The sequence below is a fragment of the Neofelis nebulosa genome, chromosome 6 (assembly GCF_028018385.1).
Source record: "Neofelis nebulosa isolate mNeoNeb1 chromosome 6, mNeoNeb1.pri, whole genome shotgun sequence".
NCBI lineage: Eukaryota > Metazoa > Chordata > Mammalia > Carnivora > Felidae > Neofelis > Neofelis nebulosa.
Window position 1 is genome coordinate 147711379 of NC_080787.1, and position 19905 is coordinate 147731283.

At 49.3% G+C, this 19905-nt stretch overlaps 1 protein-coding gene across 1 annotated transcript in view; it reads left to right on the forward strand.

Moving 5' to 3' along the window:
* Positions 1-3018: 3018 nt before the first annotated feature.
* IGF2R (insulin like growth factor 2 receptor) overlaps positions 3019-19905 on the forward strand; it is a 104225-nt gene continuing 87338 nt past the window's right edge. Inside the window, exon 1 of the mRNA XM_058735827.1 lies at positions 3019-3372. Within this exon, the coding sequence (XP_058591810.1) occupies positions 3218-3372 (155 nt within the window). The 5' untranslated portion in view covers positions 3019-3217. The remainder of the gene's footprint in view (positions 3373-19905) is intronic.

Sequence of the window (19905 nt, forward strand, 5' to 3'; positions counted from 1 at the left end):
AGCTAACATCTTGGAGTTTCCATTTTCTCAAAGGTTTGCTGCTTAAATGAAATACAGGAGAATTATGCTCTATCCATTTGACTTTAGAGTTTCTTATGTAAAATTTACTTTCAAGCTTTGCCAATTATCCTCAAGTGTCCCTTATGCTTTCCTTTTTTTGGGGTCCAGTCTCCAATTAAGGGTCATGTATTGCATTTTGTTGTCTTGCCTCTTTATTCTCCTTTAATTCAGCAGAGTGGTTCTCAAACCTTCATGTGTATGAGAATCTCCTGGAGAGCAATTATCTGGGGGCCCATCAGCAAAGATTTTGAGTCAGTAGGTCAGAGTGGGGCCCATGAATTGGCATTTGTAACAAGCAGGAAGGTGATGTCCAAACTGCTGGTCCAAGGGCCACACTTTTGTGAACCATTGATGTAGAATGGATATTGGAAAACTTTTCCATAGGGGGCCAGTTGGTAGAATAGGCTTTGTGGGCTCTGTTGCAACTGCTCGATGCTATTGTAGGCAAGAGCAGCCATAAACAGTATATAAACAAATGGGTATGGCTATATTCCAATAAAACTTTGGCCCTCAGTCTGTCATTCATAATCCTGATCTGGAATAGTAGTATGACTTTTTTGGAGGGGGTTGTCTTTCAGAGCTTTGACATTTTTTAATTGTCTAGTTCAATTTTCTTATAGAATGTTCCACAATCTGGAGTCAATTGTTGTATTTTGATTAGATTTAAATTAAACATCTTAAGGGGTGCCTGGGTGGCTCAGTCGGTTAAGGGTCCAATTCTTGGTTTCAGCTCAGGTCATGATCTTGCAGTTTTGTGAATTTGAGCCCTGTGTCAGGCTCTGTGCTGGCAGCACGGAGCCTGCTTGGGATTCTCTCTCTCTGACCCTCCCCTACTCGCACTGTCTCTGTCTCTCTCAAAATAAATAAACTTAAAAACAAATTAAACATCTTGATAAGAATATCAAATAAGTGATATTGTTTACTATCAGGGAAAATTATGGAAGACCTTGAAATGGACCAAAAATAATATTGAGCAACTTCAATGGAAGGCTAGGCATCGTCTAAAGCACCCTGCTGGACTTATCTGATTCTATAAGGGGTTTTGTGCCTTTCATTGTCATTGAGCTATTTCACAACTTGGAAGATTGTAGAATACCGATGGTAATATCTATGATTCTTGTCTTTAGAAATGCACATTGTGTCCATTGAATATGCAACTGGTTTTTGCCTTATGGACATTGAACAATCCTCCACCCATTGGGCAACTCAACTTCAGCATTCCTGACAGCCTATATATGCGTTGGACTCTCTTTGGATTCTCCTTTGAGCCAGTTGTAACACGCTATTAGTTCTCATGTTAATTAATGATTTAAATAATATCTTTGACACATGTTCATTTTATATCTGCATCTGAGTGATAATTATACTGTCTTTAAAATATCACCCTTTAGCAGTATTTTTCATCGCATCACTTTAGGACACAGAAAATGTTAGTTTCTCCAAATGTTGGTGACACTCATTTCAATCACTCGATTAAGGTGGTTCTATCAGATCTTTCCACTGTAAAGATAAGCTTTCCTTTTATTAGGGAAATACACTTTGAGGGTGATATTTTGAGACAAAGTGAATATTCCAGTTGTAATAATTTGTCACCTGATGGTTTTAGTATCCCCTGAAGATCTTTGCCTATATTGATTATAACACTGGAGTTGCAAAATATGAGCCCTTTCTAGATGCCCACAGTTGGATATCTGAGCTCTCCCAGATATCCACTGGAGTGTTGAGCCACTGCAACACTTTCCTTTCTTGGGTTATATTACTCTTCCAATAGTATGGTGACTAAATCACAGATTCTGGCGCTCTCTGACCTGGCTCAAACCCAGGCCTTTTCTTACTAGCTGCATGACTGGCAGTTATTTAATCTCTCTCTGCCTCAGTCTCCTCATCTGTAAAATGGGTGCAATAAAAGTACCTTAAAAATAGGATTTCGTTAGGATTAACGAGCTAAGTCAAAACACCAAAATGCTACTTCACACATAGTTACCCGCTTAATAAATGTTAGCTGTTATTGGGCCATGATTATTTGTATGTGTTTGAATCCCAGCGTTGCCACTTACCCAGAAGTGTTTTTGGATAAGTTACTTAACATCTTTATGCGTCTATTCCTCATGTACAACAAGGTGCCAATGTCACAATTTCCAGATTCATGCTTAAGTGCTAGCTAGCAGTGTTTGGCATGGAGTAAGCATTAAAGGAAAGACGAACGTCACCACTGTGGTTAGTCTGTAGCTTTTATTTGCTCTAAGAGAAGGTCAGTTTTTTTGAGTTCAAATCTTCAGATTTCTTATTTTCACTGTGCACAGCTCAGAGCCATTCACAGTATGGGTTCAACAGATTACTTGAATAGAGGAATTAATAAAGTCTTGTTAAGTGGCACTCGCTTCAGTTACACTTTTGCGTCCTTCATATTCTTCGGGCCCATATTTGTGCTGCCTTCCTTAATGTAGGAAGCCCATGCTGGGGAAAAACATTGCCGGGGAAGGTCGTGTAACTCGCTCTGCCGGACAAACGCTGGAACCCCACGCAGGGCTCCGCGATCTGGCTCCGCAGAGCGGAAAAGTGCGTTTCCACTCAAGGATCCGAAGCAACGCTGCCGAGCGATGGCATTTACGGCTGGGCACGAAAAGTCTGAGCCCTCTTACTTTCCCCTCCCCGGCCGTCGGTGGAGGTTGGGGTGCGGTAACTCCAAGTTGGGGAGCCCGCACAACGCGACCCAGAGTGTACGCAGGGAGTTAAGCGAGGCCCGGGTCACCGGTCCCCGCCGCCACGGGGACGCAGGCCCACGCCACGCACCTGCGCCCCGCGCCCCGCCGCGCCGCTTCCTGCCCCGCGCGTGCCGCGCTCACGTGACCGGGCCTGGGCGGAGCCGGGGCGGGCGGGGATCACCTGAACAAGGGAGTCATGTGAGCGGGGCGGGGGAGGGGGCGGTGCCGGGCGCGGTCACGTGACGCGGTTCCGGGGCCGCCGCCGCCGCCGCCGAGCCCAGCCGAGCCGAGCCGTGCGCCCCTCGGGCTCCCGCTCCGCTCCCGCTCGTCTCGCGCCTCTCTCCGTCTCCACCTCAGTCTCCGCCCTGGCGGCGCGACCATGTCCCGGGCGCGGCCCCCGGCAGCCGCGCGCCGCTAGCCCCGCGCTCGCCGCGCAGCCAGGGCCGGGCGCGATGGGGGCCGCCGCCGGCCGGAGCGCCCACCTGGGGCCCGCGCCCGCCGGCTGCCCGCTGCTCTCCCTGCTCCTGCTGCAGCTGCTGCTGCTGCTGCTCGTCTTGGCCCCGGGAGCCGCGCGGGCCCAGGGCGCCGAGTTCCCCGAGCTGTGCAGGTGGGTGGCCCGCCCGGGCGCAGGCTTCGCTCGAGGTGCCCGGGGCGCGCAGCGGGGCTGGTTTTGGGGGGGGGGGGGGGTGGTGGCTGGGGCGCTCTGCGGACGGGCTGGGCTCCCCGAGTCGCCTTTAGCCCGGGTTTGGGTTCCCTCGTCCCCGAGGGAAAGTTGCCCGCATAGTGGCGAAGGATGAGAGACCGAGGGGTCGCGCGGGCGGGGGGCGCGGGGTACTCGCCGTCCTGGCACTGGCCCAGGGTGGGGGGGGGGGCCGCTGTCTCGCCACTTGTGGCTGTCACTAAGTCCGGGCGGCTTTGTGTGCGAGCAGCCGGCCGCCCCGACTCAACCGGGTGACACGCTGCGGGCGCCCTCCGCCCAGCGCCTGCCCTCTCACAGCGGTGCGCCTGCGAAAGTTGGAGGACGCAGGAACTACAGCTTTGCTTTGTTCCCGCTGCACGTTTTTCTCAAAGTTCCACCAGCGGGACTTTGGAGAGGCCCCTTAGTGTAGAAGGACACCCACACGAATGGCCTTACTGGGGTGGGAGGGGTTGGTTTCATTTGCTGATTGATTTCCTGCTTGTAGGTTTTCCATGTTCTCTTTAAAGTAGCTTTTCTGCAGAAGGTGACTTTTTTTTTTTTTTTTTTTTTGATCGAGGGAATGGAGGGTGGTCATCCTGTATTGGCTTTCAAGACTTTACCCTTCCACTTCTCCGAGCCTAACTTCCTGTCTAGTTGCTCACATGATGTCATTGTCTCTAGGGTGGATTATTCTAGTGGAGTCTTTTGCTCTGGGAATCATGATTGTATAATCGCTAGACCCGTCGAGGGCTGTTAGTGCCCTGTGCTGGTTAGGACAGGAGTCCTGGGGGTGGGGAGCTGCCCGTTAGGAGGATTTTCTGACCAACCTTTTCTGAGCTGTTTAGGATGACAGAAAATCCAACTTTTATTGATTTTTTAAACTTTGGTAAAAAGGGAGCAGGATGAAGAGCTCAGAAAGACCAGCAAACAGTCAAAGAGCTCCAGTGGCACTAGGAGGTTCCTTCTCAGAATGAATTGAACCTGCTTTGAACTGAACTTTGAGTTTGTGGTGTGGTTTATGGGATTCTGGTTTTTCCCCTGTGTCAGAGATGGTCTCATTTGTACCTCTGAGGTTAGAGCTTGTTCTAAGGAGAGTGAGGCTGAGCTCACAACAGGAATTCTGTGCAAGGGCCATGTTCTTTATTTCTCTTCCCTTTTTTTTGTGGGGGGGGGGGAACAGTCGGATGGAGGGTTCACTGCACATTCATTTTTAGGCAGGCTGCCTCCTCACATACATATTACACCGTAATGAGCATGGTGCATGGTACACACAAAAGGGGGGCAGCTCCTGCAAGGTCAGGCTACAGCTTGCGTTTAAAGAAGGTTTTGGAATAATGGCTGCTGTGAGCAGCCCTCTCCATAGGAAATTAACTCAGCTGGGCTAGTGGTATTGAAGTCTTGGATTTGTTAGCAAATTGGAATTTATCTTTTAAGGTCTAAGGTTAAAGTTGGCTTCAAGCGCAGACCCATACATAGTGGCTGAGGCAAGGGGCCCTTAGTTTCGCATTACGTTAGTCCTCACAGCCTCATCTGCGAGTGGAACATGGCCTCTGGGTCCAGTAGGCAATGGCCTTTGTATCTTTAACTTAGCAAATGCTAGAGAGTGCTCTTGTGTGATGTGCGCTGCTAGTGTGATAAATGTGTCCTCTGCAGTCTCAGAATGCCTTTAAAGTTGGCGTGTTTACTTTTTCTGCCAGAGTTCTGTAGGACAGCAAATCTCCCAGTTAATTCAGGGGTGTGCTTGCACACGTTTCTTTTCCCTGTTACCGCTCTGTGGTTTTGCGTTGAGACTTCTCCAGAGCCCTGCATAATCTCAGCTTTAAACTCCATATTCTGCCAAATGAAAACGTTCCTATTTGTTCCTGTTTTAAATGAATATCTTGGCTTAAATGCTTGTTACAACTTTTGGGTGTGTGTGTGTGTGTGTGTGTGTGTAAAAAATCTGTGTATTTTTATGAGATAACACTGGCTAAAAGTTCCTTGACTCTAGCGTATATTTGAAGAGTACGAATGGGAGCTGATAATTGTTTTTAATGTCTTTATTTTTGAGAGGGAGAGTGCTGGCAGGGGAGGGGCAGAGAGAGGACAGAGGATCTGAAGCGGGCTCTGTGCTGGCAGCAGAGAGCCCAACGTGGGGCTCCAATCCACGAGCTTTGAGATCATGACCTGAGCTGAAGTCGGACGCTTAACCTCCTGAGCCACCCGGGTGCCCCAGAGCTGATGATTTTTTTAATCCAGTATGAAAAGTTCTGCTAAGTATCACCAAAGCAGAGTGTGTTCAACTGCCTTTTTATTCCATCTCTGGGTATCCATTGGCTGAAATGTGAATAACCCACCCAGATCTCCAGTAGGGAGTATGAAAACTAGACCGCTCCAAGTATTACTCTTTGCGTAGCTTGGTCAAGTGATAGCAGACCCTAGGTAGATGTCCCCAGTAGACTCAAGGATTACATTCCAAGTATTTGTAAATTGCTTGTTTGCAACACAGAACACAGTTTTCCATTGGAAATTGTCTCGTTCGCGGTGGCTTGGTGCCTAGGGCAGTCCCCAGACACCCACCATCCACGCCACAAGTGGGGAGTGCCCAGACACTGTACAGCTTTAACTAGAGCCCTGCAGTAAATTCTCATCATCTCAAAATAATAGAGTTGGATCCTGGGAAGCAACTTCTCTGAAGCCCAGCTCTCTAGAACCAGAGAAGGCACTTTTCATCTGCAGTCCCTTAGAACCAACACGAGGGAGGTCGAGTCTGCTTCAGGGCTGCCTGCAGGTCACCTGGTGAGGCCCCCGGGGTGAGGGCAGAGCTTGGGGCCAGCCGCGGCCCTGCTCTCTCCTGGGGTAAGGCGGTGGCAGGGGTCCCGTCCCTGGTGCAGTTAGTTACCGGGAGGGATGCCGGCAACACAGAGAGCTATTTCAGCAGGATCTTTAACTGCATCTGTGCACCTGGGGGACAGAACTGGTCTCTGTGAGTTGTGCACTGGAAAGCAGGGACGAAAAAGGCGATGTTCCCGAAGTGTGTCTGGCTCTACGCAGTGCTTAATGTGCTTCTTGTTAGAGCAACTCAGTCGTGTGTTTTCTAAGACTCGAGAGCATTGCCGTGCCGGGTGAGTCCTGTGCTGTGGAAGAAGTTGGTGATTTTTAGTCACTGAGCTGTTTTTTGGGGAGGCAGTGTGCTAGCAGAAAGAAGGCATTTCCCGAGGCCGGTGTGAGTGGCTGTGGGTCTGGCCATGTACAGAGGTCCTGAGGAAGGAGGAGTGTTAATGCCGGTGAGGAATGTTTGGAGGTCAGTAGGGCTGGAACAGTGATAATGGGGGGGGGGGGGGGAGTAGGGCAGAAGCCAGGCCTTGCAGAGTCGCCAGAAGTCACCCAAAGTGACCAAAATGCTCTCTGCTCGTCAGTAGCTTTACTCATCGCCGTGGGATTTACACTTTGTAAAATGCCGTCTTGCATCGTATGTAGTAGGTGAGTTTCCTGTTTGTTTAGGTGTTAACATCCTTAGTAAGTGAGGTCTTAATAGTTTGTACTAGTTATAAAATAATGCATTGGGCTGCATGATTTAAGTAAAATACTTTATAATTTATTCAGAACAAGTTTCCTCCCAGTTGTTTGGGTACAAATGCTGGAAAGTTTTTATTATATCAAGAACAAGAGAATAACGAGGCCAGCCGGGAGTTGGGGTTGGTTTAGTTGCTGTCTCTAAGGAGATTTTTTTTTCCTGCGATTTTTCTGAAGGAACAATGCTTATATGCTTAATTTGGGCCACATGTTAAACCTGGACCACATGCATTTGTGTGTGTACATTTCTTGCAACAATAAGTGTGGGGAGAAGCCCAAGATGGTTAAATTATGGGTACATTAGACCTCATGCATTGATTCTTAGAGCAGCGTCCTGACAGATTCCCAGGAAATGAATTCCTGATTGGATTTCCCACCTTTTATCAGTGTTTCATAGAAAGAGTTTTAAAAGATGGGGCTGAGAAAAATGATTCAGATGTTCTCATCTGTATTTTGATCTTGGCATGTAAAACTGTATTGAGCTGGGCAGATGATTCAGTAGGGTATCAGAACTGGGACTTCGCGGCAGAAAGTACCTCATTACTTTGCTGGTTACTTCTTTTTTGTTTTCTTCCTTTTTGTTGTCCTAGCCACAGAGGTCTATCTCTTGGTAATGCCCCCACTGGCCAGTGATGGTGTACGGGAAGGTGGAATACCTGTGGCCCCTTTTGTCTTCCTCGTAGCTGACTCATGACCAGTGAGGGACAGAGGCCTGGACTTATGCTAATTGTGTCTCCTCGTGTTTGATCCTTGCAAGGTGACGCAGGATTCAGTTATTTTCCAGTAATTTCTTAAGCAGAGGGAAAATTAGGAGGAGCCAGAGCCGGAATGGAGACAGCACAAATGGAGCGGCGCGTCGGAACCCTAGAAGTTTGTGCTGGCCACGACTGCTCTCCCTAGGGAGGCAGCAACCATGCACACCCTTCTCCTTATTTTTGTTAATTTTATCTTTTTTTTTTTTTTTTTTAAATTTTTTTTTCAACTTTTTTTTATTTATTTTTGGGACAGAGAGAGACAGAGCATGAACGGGGGAGGGGCAGAGAGAGAGGGAGACACAGAATCGGAAACAGGCTCCAGGCTCCGAGCCATCAGCCCAGAGCCCGACGCGGGGCTCGAACTCACGGACCGGACCGCGAGATCGTGACCTGGCTGAAGTCGGACGCTTAACCGACTGCGCCACCCAGGCGCCCCTGTTAATTTTAAATAGTGTAATCTTAGTTTTGATTTTTCTCTTTGGTTTAGGAAAAATCTAGGTGTTAACCGGTTTTTGGCTAGTACGAATACAGCTGTTGAGTATTTGCAAACAAGTCCGTGTGGACTTGTGCATTCATTTTTCTCTTGAGTAGATACACAGGCGTGGAATTGTTCAACGTATGGTGTTTCACTCTGAGAGCTGTCACGCTGTATTCAGAAGTGAGTGTCCATTTTGCATTCCCACAAGCCACGTGTGAGAGTTCCAGTTCAGTGTCCGGGTCAACACTTGATCTTACCAGTTTTAGTTTTAGTCATTCTAGTGGGTTTGCAGTGTATCTCAGTGTGGTTTTAATTTCCGTATCCCCGATTCATGGTGTCGGATATCTTTCCTCGTATTTATTGGAATGTCTAATGATGTTGAACATCTTCCATGTGTTTATTGACCATTTGGACGGTCTTCAGCAATGTCTCTTTATTAAAACCAGTCTTTTGTCACCACCCTCCCCCCTGACAAAGTTTTGTGTGTGTGTGTGTGGGGGGGGCAGTGGTCATCTTAATGAGTTTTAAGAGCTCTTTATGTATTCTGAGTACAAGTCCTTAGGTATGTGTACTGTGTACTATGAATATGTTTTCCAGTCTTTGGCTTACCTTTTCATTTTCTTAATGTATACTTTGTCAACAGATATTTTTTCATTTTGATGAACTTCAATTTATTTTTTGTTTGCTAATTTATTTTTATTTTTTAATTCTATTTTTTATTTTTTTAAATTTACATCCAAATTAGTTAGCATATAGTGCAACAATGATTTCAGGAGTAGATTCCTTAGTGCCCCTTACCCATTTAGCCCATCCCCCCTCCCACAACGCCTCCCGTAACCCTCAGTTTGTTCTCCATATTTATGAGTCTCTTCTGTTTTGTTCCCCTCCCTGTTTTTATATTATTTTTGTTTCCCTTCCCTTACGTTCATCTGTTTTGTCTCTTAAAGTCCTCATATGAGTGAAGTCATATGATATTTGTCTTTCTCTGACTAATTTCACTTAGCATAATACCCTCCAGTTCCATCCATGTAGTTGCAAATGGCAAGATTTCATTCTTTTTGATTGCTGAGTAATACTCCATTGTATATGTATATATACCACATCTTCTTTATCCATTCATCCATCGATGGACCTTTGGGCTCTTTCCATACTTTGGTATTGTTGATAGTGCTGCTATAAACATGGGGGTGCATGTGTCCCTTCGAAACAGCACACCGGTATCCCTTGGATAAATGCCTACTAGTGCAATTGCTGGGTCATAGGGTAGTTCTATTTTTAGTTTTTTGAGGCACCTCCAGACTTGTTTCCAGAGTGGCTGCACCAGCTTGCATTCCCATTATCTTTTTTTTTTTTTTTAATGGTTTGTGTTTTTTGTTTTGTTTTTTTTTTTTTTTTGCAGCTTAAGAAATCTTTACTTGCCCTAAAGTTTTGCAACCTTAACTGTATTGACGTTTAGGCTGGGTAATTCTCTGTCATGGGGGCTCTTGTACATTATAGGATGTTACATAGCATCCCTGACCTCTACTTGCTAGATGCCAGGAGGGACCCCCCCCCCCTCCCTTCCCCGCCCTCTCAGTTATGACAGACAACATGTCTTCAGACATTTTAAATGGCTGCTGGTGGCCAAAATTACTTCCAGTTGAGAACCATTGGTCTACTCAAAGGTCAAACAGATTTTCTCTTATGGTTGTCTGGAAGTTTTATAGTTTTAACTTTTATGTTTAGCCCTAGGATCAGTTTTTTTTTGGGGGGGGGTTAATTTTTATGTATGGTGTGAGGAGAAGGTGAACGTTTATTTCTTCCATGAATACATCTAGTTCTGTTTGCTAGTATTTTATATAGGATGCTTATAGCTGTGTTTTAGTGAGATTGGACTGTAATTTTCTTTGCCATGCTGTTCTTGGCTGAGTTTAGCATCGAGAGTGTGTTTGCTTTGTGGAAAGAGCTAGGAAGCTTTTAGTATTTTGTATGTTGTGGAGCAGTTTTGTATAAGATGGGCGTGTTCTCTTACTTAAATTTTGGTAGAACTCACCAGTAAAGCTCTCTGGGTCTGGTGTCTTTGAGGAGGTAGAGTACAGTGGGGGAGGAGTTTTGATTATGCTTTCAATTTTATCCTCTTTATTTAGCTAGTTAGATTTGCAACTTTTTCTTGAGCCAGTTGACCGAAACTCCATATTTTCTAGGAAGTTGTCATGTTAATTTCACATTCGTATATAAAAACGTAGCATGCTACCTCCTAGTTTTGACAATAACCCTTTGTATCTCTAGGTAAGTTAAAAAATATTCTGATTTTAATTGTGCACTTTTTTCTTCATACTTACTAAAGATTTGTTTACCCTTTTCAGCCTTTAAAAGAACTACCGTTTTACATTCACCATCTCTCTCACCATTTATTTTCAATTTTATTAATTTCTGCTCTCTATTGGTAATTTCATTGAAAAGCTTAGATCTTTTATTTTAAATCATTTTACATAACATGAAATGAATTTAAAGCTATATGTTTCTTTGTTCTGAGGACTGTACCACTCAGAGGTTTGTTACATAGTTTTTTTTTAATTAAAAAAAAAAAATTTTTTTTTTTAACGTTTATTTATTTTTGAGATAGAGAGAGACAGAGCATGAATGGGGGAGGGTCAGAGAGAGGGAGACACAGAATCCGAAACAGGCTCCAGGCTCTGAGCTGTTAGCACAGAGCCTGACGCGGGGCTCGAACTCACGGACCGCGAGATCATGACCTGAGCTGAAGTCGGCCGCCCAACCGACTGAGCCACCCAGGCGCCCCTGTTGCATAGTTTTTTTTATCCTTAAATTTTAAATATTTTCTTTCAGGACGCAAAAGTTTAACTATTTCAACTTCCTGGACCCACTAATTTTTTAGAATCTTTTTTCCCCTAGGTAAATGGCTCCGTCCCCCTTCCTGCCCTGCCTCCCCGTTCCCCTCCCTGTCCCCCCTTCCCGTCCCGTCCCCCCCTCCCCTCCCCACTGTGGCTAGTAAACGTGGTGGAATTTAGTGACATTTCCCCTGTGGCCTAGCACCTAGTCAAGTTGGGAGTGTTCTGTGTGTTTGGAACAACTCCTTCTCCCTTTGGGTCAAAGTTTCTTTTATTGTGCTGTTCAGCTTTTCTTTACTGTAACTTATTCTTTGTCTTGCTCCTCTGGTCTTTTATACTTTGTATCTGGCTACTGCTATGAACAGAGTTCCAGAAGAATGTCTTGCTTCCTGTCTCCCAGTTTAGCCAATCTGTTGCTCATAGGTTCTTAAACTTTTTAATTTTTTAATTCTTCATTTTAACAAGGTCTCCAGTTGATATGTATCCAGAGCTGCCTGTGACCCCACCTGTCTTCACGGCCGTGCAGCTTTCATCATTTCTGGGAAGATGGGTTGGAAAGTTGTGCTCTCCTTGCTCTGTTACTTCTCCTTCCTTGGGCCCTGGGTCTTCTGCTGGAGTTTGCCCTCTCGTTTTCATGGCGGTGCCCTTCTGATGACTGGTGATTCTTGACTGTGGTCTTTGCAGTGCGTCTCCTTCGGGACATTTGTTGCTTGTCCTAGTGCAGCTGTGCAGGGTAGGGCTGGCAGCAGTTGTTGGATCTTGGCTCTGAGTGGTTTGGGGGGAGCTTGGGGGATGGGCAAGGCGGGCCTCTGGCTGCTGTATCTCCCTGTCTGCTCTTCAGATCTCGGGAATTTCTGCCTTCCCAGGTATCCCCGCCCCCCCCCCCACCCCCCCCCCACCCCCCCCCCCAGCCTGAGCCTGCCAGGAGATAGCTGATAAACCCTGTGTTCACTGCAGTTGGCCAAGTGCAGTGTGTTCTCCTAGGAGCTGGATTACGGAGTTGGCTGTGGCAGATCTCTTTTCTCTGGATCTCAGTTTCCTTTGCAAGAGAGGGCCGTTCGTTCTGGAAGCGGCCATCCTGGTTTGGAAATTGGACTCCTCTCTTTACTAGTTATAAGGTCTCAGGCCAGTCACTGATCCTTACAGACCTTGATTTGCTTTTGTGCCAAACCAGGGTGCTGGACAAGTTTTCAGGGCTGGTTTGAGAGTTAGAGAATTTCAGCGCCTGCCCCCTCCTCAGTGTTCAGAAACGGTGGTGGCCGTGATTACGTTTTGTCTGTTTAACGTTGCGTTGTCTCCATGATATTTTTAGCTTCTTACTCTGCACCCCCCCTCACCCCCCCACCCGCCCCGGTTCTCCGTTAGTGCCGTGGGGTTTCTGCCTCAACCAGAGAGTATCTCTTCTGTAGCCGATTTCTACAGTGGCGCTCCACTGAAGAGTCCTTTTGAGAAAGAAATGTTTCCATCCTTTGAAGAAGTTGAAAAATCATCAGACTGTGTGATTCTCGGGGTCCATTTTGCATCCAGAATTCTGTGGTTGTGAAGTATGCATCCTTCAGGATTCCTTCAGTTGTGAGTTGGGGAAAAGCCCAACTCAGATTCCCTCGGACAACGAGAAGCTTGATGATAGGAGGTGTGGGCTTTGGGCCGATGCAGATGCCATATGGCCTGCGGGCCCCGGGTCCTCCCCTGCCGTTTCCTTGGCTGGTCTGCCTTCCCTGGGGGCGGCCGCAGCCGTGCAGAACCGGCCTCCCCAGCCATCTCCTGGAGGGGTGAGAGGCCCAGCTGACTCCCGCCCGCCCGGGGCGGGGGGGTGGGGGGTGGGGGGGGGTGGGTTGTCAGCAGTCAGGAGCGGCTGGTCCTCACCCCTCCCCGGGCTCCCCCTGCAGGGGGAGTGGGGCCCTGGGTCCCAGGCTGTGTGCTGTAGGTGGGGGCGGGGAGCCAGACGGCGGGCCGGGGTGGGGGAGGTGAGAAGAGCACTTCCTGAAGTCCACTGTGCTGTACAGCTGGAAAAACGGCTGCTGCTGGCTAGGTCCTTGAGGTGCCCCGAGCCGTGTGTCATCTGCCTATTTTCGTCCTTGTGTTAGCGGGTGCGGGGGGCCACGGTGGCGGAAATGCCAGTCACTCTCCTTCCTGCGAGCACAGAACCTGCCCTTCAGATCAGCCAGAGATCTTTGGTGGGATTTTCCTGTTCACTTTTGTGTGCTTTTAGATCCCCTGGGGCAGCTGTGCCCTCGAGTAGACAGAGGGAGGGAGGGCGGCCTGCTTGGGCGGAGGGAGCAGATTCTTCTGAGTATTTCGGCTCACGGCGAGCGAGGGGACCTGTGGAAATTATAGAGGCTGTGACCGTATCAACCTTAGTTTTGGTGCAGGGTATGGAAGGAGAGATTACGAAATGTGGGAGTGGTGACAAATGGCCTTTGAGATGTGGTTGCCGGTGGGCGGCCTGGGAGGAAGGTTGAGGAGGTGTCTTTTCAATCGGAGCCTTCGTGTTTGGGTGCCGTAAATACTCTCCGCACACGCGTGCGTGTGTGGCACTAACCTGTGCATGTGGAGAGCCCAGTGAGGCGTAGACGGCCCGGCGGATTTGGACCGGGTGTAAATTTCATTTGTTGGCGTCAGACGTTAGCTTCGCTCTGAAACCAGCTCCGCCTGGTACACCGATGCCTTGTCCTGGAAACAGTCTGCCCCCCAAGACTTCCTGCTCTTCGCCCCCTGTCTGAAAACAGAAAACCAAACCACCAGAATGGAAGTCCCGAAGAAGTGGGCTCCTACGAGTGACAAGGGTGCGTCTCCACTGAGTCACCCTCACGGTTCCTCTGACCCTCCTCCACCTGCCGCCTGCCGCAGATGTTTACTCACTGCAGGCACAGTGGGAAGCCAGCGTGGCTTCTCTTTTCTGTCTTCTAGAATCGGCCCTTTGGTTGTCACTTTGGTTGACACTGGGGGAGGGACGAGCCACGGGTGGGGCCGTTTCCAAGAGGATGTGCAAGCAGAGCGCACGGAGGAAGTGCCTCGAGCGGGGGACCCCGTGTCGGGTGCTCTGGAGGGGAGCACGGCTGACGTGGCTAGGGCGTGGCAGAGGGGCCGTTGGGGCCGGAGCAGCATGAGTGCCGGAGGGAGCAGGAGAGGACTGGAAGGAAGAAGTAGCTGGGGACCGGGTCCCATAGGCCCTTGTAGTGAGGGACGGGGGGCCCTGGGAGGATTTTGAGCCCGGGAGTGACGTAGGGGATGGCCAAAAGGGGGAAGCTGGGATTTTTGATAGACCAGGTTAGAAGTTGTAGCAGGTCGGATGGGGGTTGTAGCAAAGGGTGTAGTGAGAAGTGGTGGGAGTTGGATATTTTCAAGGTGGGGCTGATGATGGCTTCGGGATGCGAGGAGAGAGGGAGGTTCGGTCTGTGCAGTTGGAAGCTGTGTTGCGGTGGAGTTGCTGTTTTCGGAGAAGGGGAGAGCTGGTGGAGCTGCTCTACGGGGAAGACAGGGCGTTCGGCTTGGCCGTGTCGCTGTGGGGATGCCTCCTGGCATCCAGGGTGGGCTCAAGTGGACCTCCGAGCTGTGCCTTCGGGCTGAGGGCAGTCCCTCGGGCTGGGGCTGTTTGGGGGCCACTGCGTATCAGGAGCACTGTATCGGGAGCACTGGAGCGAGTACTTAGGCAGTGGTGGAGGCAGAGTCTGAGGTACAGATGCTGGGGGACCTGCCGGGGAGGCTGACGAAGAGATGCCAGGGGCCTGGGACGGGAACCAAGAGAGCGCGATGTCCTGGAAGGCCAGGGAAGACCGGGCTGGAGGAAGGAAGTAGTCAGGCGTGTCAGGTGGGAGCACCGACTACCACAAAGGCGGAAAAGTGACCGTTGGCTTTGGCAGCACAGAGAGAGGTCTTTGTGGTGACGATGGAGGTGTTGGTGAAAGCCTGGTTGGCTTTGAGGGAATGTGAGAGCACAGGACACGAGGACAGTAGGTTTGGAGTTTGCTGTAAAGGGATCAGAGCAGTGGCTGGTGGCTGCTCTGGCTTATGGGATCAAGGGAGAGTGTCGTAAAAAGTGGGGTATAGTGGTGCCTGGGTGGCTCAGTCGGTCAAGTGTCTGACTTCTGCTCAGGTCATGATCTCACGGTGTGTGGGTTTGAGCCCCGCATCGGGCTCCCTGCTGTCAGCTCAGAGCCTGGAGCCTGCTTCCGATTCTGTGTCTTTCTCTCTCTCTGCCCCTCCCTGACTCATGCTCTGTCTCTCTCTGTCTCTCAAAAATAAATAAACATAAAAAAAATTTTTTAAAAAGTGGGGTGTAGCACGATAGGTTTGTACACTGAAAGGAGTGGTCCAGCACGGAGAGGAAGGTTGGTGACCCAGGGCGAAGGGAGAGAAGGAAGGAGAAGACAGAGGAAGCAAAACTCGGGGTGCTGTCCCCAAGTAGGGGACGAGTCTGGTGGCCAGGGTGCCGTGAAGCATGGGCCTTAGTGAGGTGAGGGAAGGCACAATGTGTGAGGACCATGCAGGTAAGCCATCAAGGTAGACTTGATGGAAACATGGGAGTTTCTGTCTTAACTTCCACAGCGAACTAAGAAGCACGACCTCTGCCGAGGGTAGCAGTTAAGCAAACAGCGGCCTTTTCTCTTCAGGTCACATTTACGTTGGTGACGCTTTTACTGTGGCCCTGTGGTGGAGGTGGCCTGTGCTCCGAGGCCGGACAGGCCTCTTTGGAGGGCTGGCTCAGCCACTTCCTGAGCTGGTGACAGGAGGTAAGGTCATGGATCTCAAAGGGCCATCATGCTGTGTCTGCAGGGGGCACAGCACCGACCTGGATGGATTGGGTGAAGTTGAGTGATGGTGTTTGCAGACCGTTCAGCAGAAGTGTGGGCCACAGACTTGCCCTTGTTCTTCTAAGAGCTCGTGAGGCCGAGATGAGCTAGCGTTGACCTACTTAAGTGATCTCACGGAGGCGATGCCCACCCCGGCACTGACTGAGCGCCCTGTGTGTGTATGGTTCCTTTTCCCGGTCGGGTGTTAGGTCCTGCTGAGCTGTGTGTGCCAGTCTGACATTGGAGCCTGGCATCTTCAAAGCAGAGCCTTTTCTCCCGTGTGAACCTTGCTGGCTGAATGAGCCCCCGACAGTGGCCTCACTGCCGTCCCGCAGCTGAGTTGACTGCCCGGCACCCAGGAGGGCAGACCGTCCCTGTGGTTGGAGCTCGGAAGGAATGGCACAGGGTCTGGGAGGGTTTTCTGGGACACCGGTGACAGCTTACCAGGGGGCGGAGCATTCGGGTTTGAATTCTATGCCATGTGCTGGTGGGTTGACTTTAAAAGCAGTCAAATTCAGATATCTGTATAATGAGGGAGGTTTAGCCCATAATCCAAGCCTCCTTTATGCATAGGAGCAACAAAGTATTCGAGCATCCAGGTGATTACTCTGATTTTTAAAGAAGTCCTCACAGAGCAGGGTTGAGGGTTGAAATACAGGCCCGCATCCTGCTACCATATGGAGTGGACCTGAGCAAAAAGGCCACAGGCGCAGCAGAGGAAAGACCGGCCGTCCTTTCTGGTAGCTTCGTGTTGCTAAGGGGCCCCTGTCAGTTTATTGAGAATCCCACACCTTGCACTGCAGTGGAACCTCCTTAGGAAGACTGTGTCCCGTCCTGTCCTTTGCCCCTGCTGCTCTGCCAGAGTTTCAGATGCATCAGGCTTCTGTTCTGGTGGGAGCTGGTGGCTCCGTGGCCTTAGCGTGGGTAGGCCCAAAGTGGGCTGTCCTGTCCTGAGAGATCCTGGGAGGCAGCAGAGGGGTGTGTGTGTGTGTGTGCGTGCCCTAAGGCCCCCACCCCCACCCCCCAGTCTCTGTCTTCAGCTCTGCCAGCTCTGTGGAGATGGCCCAAGACCAGGGCCTGCCCCTCTCACTTCCTGGCCAGTGTTACGTGACATTCCTTTAGGAGGGCTCCAAGCCAAAGTACCTTTTTTTTGTAAACTCCATTTTTAAAGCTGCCCGAAGCCTTCTATTGAACAGATGAAAGCCTTAAATCTTAGTCTCTCAAAAGTTGTACGTTCCTAGTCATGATTTTCCTCACGGTGACTTTGTGTGGCAGCTGAGTTTTGCAGATGAGGAAGTTGGGGCTTCAGAGATCAAGCATGTCCCACACAGCTGGGCAGGGTGGGGCGGGAGTCGGAGCCAGGTCTGTGGGCTCTCTCCACTCGCCCTGGCACCTTTCCAAGTGCTGCTCACCTCCCTCCCTATTTCACATGACCTCTGTTAGTCACTCGTGGCGCTGTTTTAAAGCTCTGCCCTCCCCCCCCCCCCCCCCCCCCCACCAGCCCATCCCGTGGCGCCTTAGGCTCTGGTGCCGTCTCAGAGCCTTGCTTCCAGCCGGGTGCCTCTCTAGCCAGCTGGCTTCTCGCTCCCAGACCCTGCGGAACTACCTGGGAAAACCAAAAGCTGACGTCTGGCACTTTCTTGCCTTTTTTTTTTTTTTTTTGGTGCAGGCCTCGTATCTTTATCCACAGCTTTGTGGGTTTGTTAGAATAGGAAGTGAAGTACTTCCTATATAAGCTTTTGCCATGCTGTGTCAAACTCATGTGTCCCCTGGCCTTCAGACCGGGGTGCAGATTTATCATGCCAAATCAGATTCTTCTCCCTTGGTGTCAGCCGCAGAGAGCTGTCGACAACAGTGGTCACAGCAAGCTCTTGTCCTTCTCCTGCAAATGTCCATTTTGGAAACCCTGCCTCTTTCCGCGCCCTCCTTTTCCCCTGCATCCTCCCCTCCCCCTTCTTAAATTTAGGAGACTGTTCCAGATTTTTGAAGGTTAGTGAGCTGGATATACGAGCTGAGAAACTATCTGGTAATGATAAGGGGCAGAAGTGAGCCAAACGATTTCCGGAATATTCTGCAAGAGGACTTGGATGCAGGCCAAAAGTAGGAAAATCTTTTTTTGATGTTCAGGTTGGAAAGACTTTCCCCCTCGTCCCCCAAATTTTAGATCTGCTTCTCACTCTAGATTCAGAGAAACATTCCTCAAGCCAGTTATTGTGTACTGTGAATTTAGAACGTATATTACTGAGCTTTGTTGTCTTTTTTAAAAAAGAAACCAAATTATAGATTTGCACATGCTTATTAATTTAATACTGATTCCATCATACCTGTATACTGCTTTTTATACCAATAATTAATTGTAGGCCAGTAATAAAAAGTTTAATGGCTACATGACCATTACCATAACCCTGACTCATAGAGCGTGAGGGAACGAAGGTATATTTCAGGAGTGTGGCTGTGTGGCACTACGTGTGAAGAGTTGGTGAGGGTTCATGGACCTGTTTTGTGTTGGAGCGAAGGAACTCAGTTTCCTGAGATTTTTTGTTTTCTTTAAGACGTTGGGCATAGCCTACATTTTATTTATTTATTAAAAATTTTTTTTAATGTTTGTTTATTTTTGAAAGAGAGGGAGACAGAGTGTGAACAGGGGAGGGGCAGAGAGAGAGGAAGACACAGAATCTGAAACAGGCTCCAGGCTCCGAGCTGTCAGCACAGAGCCCGACGCGGGGCTCAAACTCACGGACTGTGAGAGATTATGACCCGAGCCGAATTTGGACGGTTTACCGACTGAGCCACCCAGCCGCCACATATCCTACATTTCGTAACTGAATTGTATATATTTGATTTTAAAATGTTAGTTGTTTTAAAAAATGTAAGGACCCCAAATTCCGTTTTGCAAGATACCACGGTTTTGCAGGTATTCAGTGATGACAGATGTGAAAACTTACTTGTCCCAGTAAGATGCCAAGTTCAAATAGTTTAAGCCTACTGTCCAGGTGTACCTCTGTGGCTTTTCCTTTTGAATTTTCTTTCTTCTGGACAGACCTCAGTCAGTGGAGATGGTTCTGTGTTTCTTCATGAAGCTTTCTGAGCTCCAGGCAATTGTGTTTGGCCAGCTGGATTTGCTTCTTCGTCGCTGCCCCTAGATTGGTTTATTTTTGACCAGGACGGGCCCTGCGTGTGGCATTTGCTGGAGCGGTATTGGGAAAGTGGAAATGCCTTCCTGCTTCTGGCTTGGTTGACAGTGTGCTACTTGTGTGCCTCCTTCTCACTGGTAATCTGCCAACACCTTTCAGGATATTATGAAATTCAAACCAAATGAGATTAAAATGGAGCCTCTGTCCACCGAACAGACACATGGCCTGACTGTGGTCGTCCAGGACACTTTCAGCAGGGGCGGTGGGATTGCAGTCAGGGGCAGACAGTTTTGAGCTTTCTTTAAGGGAAGGGCTTGGCCTGTGTGCTCGGTTTTTATGGTGAAATTGTCCATGTTCGCGGCACATTTCAGGAGCAGGATCCACTTTAAAATCAGAGCTGTCCAAAGTCATTTGCCTTGTGTGTGACTTCTGCCCCCTCCGCCATTCCCTGCTGGATACGAAGGAGTGATTGTAGGATATTTCTGAGTTTCTGGTGACACCGTGAGACTCTTGGTTGGGGTTTCAAAGGGCAGCTCTCCGCTGAGCCAAGTACATGTTTTAAAGGAGAGTGAGTGTGAGATGCGTCTCCTTCTCAGTGGCGTCCTCACCCAGCTTGGATACGCAGGGGGGCGAGGGCAGCTGTGGGTAGGGGCTCAGGGATCGATGCTCTTTCTTCAGGAACCACCGGGTGAGTGAGGAAAAAGGTTGCAGAAGGCACCTTTGGGGTTCGGCAGTTCAGACTGTGCAGAAGAGCAGCGGAAGCGGACGGGGGTCGAGAGCAGAAGTGCAAACCCTGGGGGGAGCTCGAGTTCGGCAAGTGCACGGTCTGTGGGCCACCGTGGCTGGGGCAGCCTGGGTCTTCCACGGGCTCACTGTGGCTTCGCTCAGTCTGGGAGCCCACGCAGTACGGACGGA